This window comes from Chelon labrosus, assembly GCF_963514085.1.
Source record: "Chelon labrosus genome assembly, chromosome: 18".
NCBI classification, from domain to species: domain Eukaryota; kingdom Metazoa; phylum Chordata; class Actinopteri; order Mugiliformes; family Mugilidae; genus Chelon; species Chelon labrosus.
The window spans coordinates 8263109-8269994 of NC_140351.1; the positions used below are offsets into that span (position 1 = coordinate 8263109).

At 38.5% G+C, this 6886-nt stretch overlaps 1 protein-coding gene across 1 annotated transcript; it reads left to right on the forward strand.

The window, feature by feature from the left end:
• Positions 1-359: 359 nt before the first annotated feature.
• LOC311503714 (cell adhesion molecule 3-like) lies at positions 360-4953 on the forward strand (the record flags this gene model as incomplete). The annotated part of the gene is made up of 7 exons (XM_084566585.1): positions 360-447; positions 2605-2961; positions 3227-3532; positions 3638-3898; positions 4247-4322; positions 4489-4528; positions 4708-4953. The coding sequence occupies 7 exons, from the start codon at positions 360-362 to the stop codon at positions 4951-4953; spliced, it is 1374 nt and encodes a 457-aa protein (XP_084422711.1).
• Positions 4954-6886: the final 1933 nt, after the last annotated feature.

Consider the following 6886-nt stretch of genomic DNA (forward strand, 5'->3'; position numbering starts at 1 on the left):
CTGACAAAGTCAACAAGAGGATAGTCATAGATATGTTGGATTTGCTTTGATATGTTTTCAGTGACAGGTGGGGGTCCCCTGTGGGGTCTCCTACAACTATTAACTAAAGTAACTTCCACTAGAATCACATTAATTTATGTTTGCTAGCAGAGCAGTGAGCCCAGCTCTGTTGTCTGTTGATCAAGTCTAGAGGAGAAATGAACCAATTAACTCCAGAATCACCTCTGAAAACACAGATAAGAAAAGTATTTTGTTGTATTTAGGCGCAAGTGTCATCTTTAAGTCTCGGCTGGCACTGCAAAGAAAACAGAAAAAGTCACTAAATTAATAAACATCTATGAGTGAGAGATTTAATTAAAATGGTTAGGAGCTTGATGCTGCTCAATCTCTCCTCTGCAGAACACTTTCTGACCATCAACAGCTGCAGGAAGAAGAAGCTAGCCATCTGTAAGCCACCCTGTGGTGAACAGTTTGCACAAGTTCTTTACAATAAATAGTGCAAGTCATGTTTCCTGAACAATCTGTTAGTTACAATCCAATAAATATCTTTAAAATCCTCCTCATCATGTTTAAAATAAGGTCAGTGTTAAAGCATACCTTCATGAGGGAACTCCTGTGTCCATAAACTCTTAATAAGACAATAATAATCTCCACATGTGTGTCTGCCAGTGAAAGGGAGACTGTGGTGGTGAAAGGCTGCCAGTCAAAAGAGGAAATCCAAAAATTATTTACAGAAAATGTCTCCGTGTGTGACGACACTGACTGAAAGGAAGTTGAACACAGTTTACATCTCCACATATAGCTGCCCTCAGTCGCTTCTGTTCCAACATGACTTCAGCTAAATATACAGGAAACTAAAATGTTATGATGGACTGGCAAATAGATATAATGCTTTGTAAAAGCATAAGGATCACAGTTAATACAAATAAAAATTAAAATAATAGAACATGTACCGATCAGCCAAAATATTATGACAGGTATTCAAATGTGTGGATCTTGTGAGAATGGAATGTTCTGCTGGGAAACATTTGGACTTGGTATTCAAAAGTGTGGATGTTACTTAGACATGTAGCACCCACCTAGACCAGACCAGGCACCCCAAGCCCATAGCAATGACACTCCTTGATGGCAGCAGCCATCCCCAGCAGGATGCAGCCTGACACAGGCACACACACAAAAACGCTTTAGGAACAACTAAAAAAAAAAAAACATGAAGAACAGCACAAGCTGTCGACCTGGCCTCCAAATTCACTAGATCCCAAACTGATCAAGTATCTGTGGGATGATCCACAGAGGACCCTAGCCTCAACATATATCAATATAACAAACAACAGTGTAACTTGCCATAATTTTTGTTGTTCATGAATTGTGCAATTTCAACAAACTATAAATAACTACAGGTCTGTTCACAGAGTCAAACAGGTGAAGAGAACTTCAAATACCAGAGGAAGACGTCCACTTCTCTCATCAGAGATCTGAACCTTCCTCTGTCTCAGTGCAGGACAGAAAACAGCTTCACACAGACTGTTGACGGTCCAGAGGATCTCTACACTCAAGTAAAGAAACACTGAGTTCACACCTTCACTGTGAGCTCATACAAGACGTTAGTTCATGTTAAAAGACACAGAGGCCTGGACGAGAATATGTTGCATTTACTGATCACAGTTCAAAACAGGAAACTTAATTCTCCACAGCCTGCAGCTCATATGTTTTTTCTCAGCCATGATGTTATCAAAGTTCCTCTTTGTGTTCTGCCTTATAAGTATATCATTGCATCTACAGTAGATATAAATATTGAAAAGCTGTGATCGACAGTAAGTGACAGTTGTGAGACAGTGAACGTATCTGGAAATTAATAAACCATTCACACCCTGATCAGCTCAAAATGACCATGAATTGTTTATTGTTTATTTGGATCCCCATTAGCTGCAGCAGAACTGCAGGTATTCTTCCTGGGGTCCTATTGGTGAATTTCTCGTTCACAGAGATGAAGCAGGAAGGATGAAGACTTCTTGTATTTTTGCATTTATTCAGTGATAACTAGCAGAAGTAATAATAATAAAAAAAAATAAGTCAAGTCTGGATGTTTCCTTTTACACCACGGCAACTAAACAGAGAAGTTGGTTATTTGATCTGCTGCTGATCAACTGAAATTCACAAATAACTGGATATTAAAACCATATTGTTTGTTTCTTTTTAACTGAAGATTTATTTGGTAAGAAAACTATTACTATTCTTTTAAATGTAATTTTTTTAACCTGAGAGAAAACAAATGATATTTTTTAATTTTTGTCTTTGTTTCAGGTCTAGGAGATGAGTGTCATGGCAGCCCTGTGTGTGAACGTGGTGACAGTCAACATGTTACTGAGTGTCTTCTTTCTTTCAGGTCAGCTGTTTGTTCAGTCTCTTTTATTAGGAGACATTACTTGAATCATTTCTAGTTTGAAATATTTTCTACTGACATTGTTCAAAGGGTCTACATGTAACATGCTGCAGATGAACTGGAGTTTGTGTCTCATCAACTTTCTGTTCAGGCACATTTTGATCCACATGATGTTCATCATTAGTCTGGTTTTACAGGTGTTTGGGCTGATTGTGATTCAGCCCTCTTCATTACTGCACCAAAGAAGATGGAAGCACTGAGTGGATCTTGTTTGAAAATCCCATGTAACTTTAGTGAGAAACCAGGAAAAGAGGAATTTAACAGCAGGAGAGAAACCTTCGGAGTGTGGATTAAACATAACTCAAATTTTTGGAGTTATCCACATAATGTAGTCTTCAACAGTAGTGGGTCAGTTAACATCTCTCCGATGAATATTACTGGAGACCTGAGTCATAAAAACTGCACCACTCTGTTTCCTAATATAAACACAAGTCATTCAGACACATACTACTTCAGAATTGAGAACTGGCCGTTCAGAGCAACAGCTGTTTGTGATCCTCTTCAAATAACAGTTAAAGGTAAGGCAGGTTTTATTAATTACAATTGATTTTTAACATAATGTGAAATATGTTTCCTCTTCAGTCAATACACTCTGTAACCCTTCGATATCAACAGTAAAAATAAGTGGAATGATTAAAAAAATTTAAAAGCTGAGCTTTACTAACAATAAAATACATTTTTTCACAACTCAAAATAAAATAATGAAATTTAGGGAAAATACTGGTACAACTCAAATTAATAAATAGTTCAATACAATAATACGTGTTTGATGTGAAACCACAGATTCTCCTTGGAGACCCAGAATTAATATCTCAGGTGATGTGAAGGAGAAGGAGTCTGTCACTATAACCTGCTCAGCTTTCACTCCCTGTCCACACTCCCCTCCTCAACTCACCTGGAATCTCCAACAAGACCCTCACAACAAAATAGAGGAAAACACAGATGGGACCTTTACAACTAAAATCCAGGAGACCATCACTCTGTCAGACACACATGATGGATACAACATCAACTGTTCTGTCAGATATCCTGTGAATGAAGGAAAAGACGTCAAGACAGCAGAGACACAAGAGACTCTCAGTGTTTCATGTAAGACAACCAGAGTTTGTTGTTGGATCCTGTCAGCACATGATGATTCATGGGATGTCAGCTGTTTGTGATGAATAAAGTCAATCTCTGTCACATTTTCCTCAGATGCTCCTAAAGACACCTCAGCATCCATCAGTCCATCAGGTTTGGTGTCAGCAGGTAGCTGGGTGAAACTGACCTGCTCCAGCAGAGCCAAGCCTCCCGTCAGTAGCTTCACCTGGTTCAAGCACAGCACAGATGGACCCATGAATGTATCTGAAGGACACTTCTACAACTTCAGTGTGACTGATGGAGGAAGTTATTACTGTGTGGCCTCAAATCAACTTGGTAACCAGACGTCACCAGAGATTCATCTGAATGTTGAAGGTAAATGCAGAAGTGAATTCAGTCAGCTCTCATTTTTTTTTCTCTTTTTTCTATTCTGATGTTAGACTTAGACCAACTTTATTTGTCATTTAGATTTTCATCAAAACGAAATTTCAGTGCAATGGCCCAAAGCACAGCAGGAATATTCCTTATCTCCTTTAGTTTTACTTGGTTTTATTTTCTATGAACAGAGAGCTCTCACACTTCTGTGGGATTTCTGGGATTTCTCCAAATGTTGAATGTAAATATCATTCAGTATTTATTTTTCTGAATCCACTCAGACACAGTAAGAGTTATGTCTGATTTCATTATATCAATACGTCCACATTAAATCATGTCTTGTTTTAGGCTCCTCACACTGGGAACCAGTTCTTGGAGGAATCATTGGGATCATCGTACTCATCTGCTTGATCATCTTTGTTTGGTAAGTATCACATATCAAAGCAGCAAACATGACTCAGTTACTGTTGCTGACATTTTAGCTGCACATCCAAAAACATCTGTTTCCCATCAGTCTGAACATTTTACTGTCAAATATATTGACCCTAAAACACAGTATAGTTCATCTAACAGCCTCTGATGTTTTCCAGGTGGTTAAAGTCAAGGCATCAAAGTCAACAACAGACTCAGGTTTGTAATGACTAAACTTCTCTGTAGTCTACCTGACTCAGTGTTTAGTTACTTTATATATTACCTCTATCAGAGCAGTCTACTCAAAGTATTCAAAAAGAAAAAGCAATGATTTAATAAGGAAGGATTCAGGTGAAGATCTTCCTCACTAAACATCACATGTGGTTCATTTCTTATAGAGTCAAAGAGGTGAAGATCTGGTTGTTGAAGAACCTGCAGGTGAAACAGAAGAAGAAGAAAACATCCATTATGGAGAGATCAACTTCTCCAAGCAGAGACGTGACAGGTCCTCTGTCTCAGTGCAGGACAGTGGACAGCAGCAGGACACGGTGTACGCACAGGTCAACATCAAGAAACCAGCAAAGAGATTAACACAGACTGCTAACGACACAGATTATCTCTATGCTGAAGTCAAGAAGAAATGAGAAGTGTGTTTTGTTTGTGTAGAGACTCATATTTAATGTGCTGCAAGTTTTATTCATGCAACTCATTTAACAAAGAAAAAAAGACAGGAAAATGTCTTTTGCCTTCCTGATTGTTGTTCATATATTTCCAGCTTCTCGCTTTAATTCACTCCTGTTTCTGATAACATGTTAAGATTCATCTTTTCTTCTTATTGCTCAGTTTTATTCTGTGATGAATTTGGCTCATCTTCATGGACATATTTTGTTGTTTGAGTTTTTTTCATAATAGAGGTAACATCTTGGAAAGTTCAAAGTGTGTGTACCTGCAGTAAAAAAAATATTTGTAAGTTGAACTACAATTCCTCTGTTGTCCATTTCTGCATATACAGATGAATACAGCCTCTTACTGTGTTAACCAGCATGTCTGCATTCATTAAAATAGTGCTGAGATTATGTCTGGCTCATTTCTGTGTGAATGCATCTACTTCCTGTGTGAGAGCTCTGACTAACCAACTAACCTAAACCATAATAAATAATAAAACATGGAGCAGGAACAGAGCTAAGATCAACTGATGTTGTTAAAGTTCATTCAACAAGCTGTACAGAAACATAAACTTAACTGACAGAGTGTAGACCCCTGACAGAGTGTAGACCCTGGTAGTAGTGGAGGAGGAGTGAAGAACGAGGAGGCCCACAGACAGAGGTTGTGATTGGTTAAAGTGAGGAAGGAACACCATACTGTACATGTAAATAGTGTGATGTATATTTCAGGACGGTGAGCTCCCCCTTGTGGTGAGAGAAGGTGCAGCACAGACAGACAGTGCTAAGGTGCTGCTCAAACATCCTACAGTCATGTATTTATGTTCCTCAGAGGGGTTTACCTCACATGTCTTCTTTTTATTTCTTTGATTTTTCTACAAATTTGATGTCATCTGAATGTTAGGTAAATGCAGAAGCGAACTGAGTCTCCTCTTGTCTTTTTTCTTTCATTTCGTTTCTGATGGTCTCTGTCTACCTTAGTGCCACTTGATTTTATTTTCTATGAACAGAGAGCTCTTAGCAGACTTCAGGTACTGCAGTGATCATTGTCATCGTTCTCTTCTGCCTGGACATCTCTGTTACAGATTTTTTTTTCTTATGCACATCACTCAAAGTTTGTTTTATTACTTTAACCTTTAACAGTTCTCTAAAGTCTTTCAGATGTTTTAAGACGAAACATCAAACTATTAAACTGCGCGATATACAGAGGTGGGAATATACTAATCTTTCTTTGTGTGTGTGTGTGGGGGGGGGGGGGTGTTGGCTTTGTCACTTATAATATCATAGTTCCTCTTCATGGGTTATTTGCTGTGTCAAAAGTTATCTACATATCACACACTGCTGAGAGGAAATCATAAAGGCCACAAATCTGCATCCATTTGTGATTTTCAGTTCATACTTATTGAAAATAAATGGATGAATCATGACATTTTAATTCATTGACTGGTTGGTTCCAAGACATAAAATAGGCCTCAGAGTTAGACTCACCAGACATGGCTTATTGTTGGGGAAGCAGCACACAGTTCTGGTGGGAACAACAACATCCATACAGAAACTGATGTAGTCAGTGGTGCATCCAGTGATCCCCTTCAGAGCTGCCTCTGCCTCAGGCAACCATTACCTGAAGGAGCATTTTGTGGTGGGTTTCCTTGCAACCAATGGCTTGTCGTGAAGTTGTAGCAGGGTCAGATTGTGGTCTGATTTCCCCAGTAGGGATTACCACCAAGGTATTAAAAAGTGGACTCATATTAGAAGAGAGATTGTTGAAAGTTGAATTTCTACAATCCCTAACTAACTGCAGTTGATATGTCTGACTTCAATTGTTACTATTGAGGAGTAACGTTGTCTAAAAGTCCTGATAGTGTCATTGCAGACAGCAGAGAGAAATGGTTTAGGCACAGGTCAAAGAGTCTTA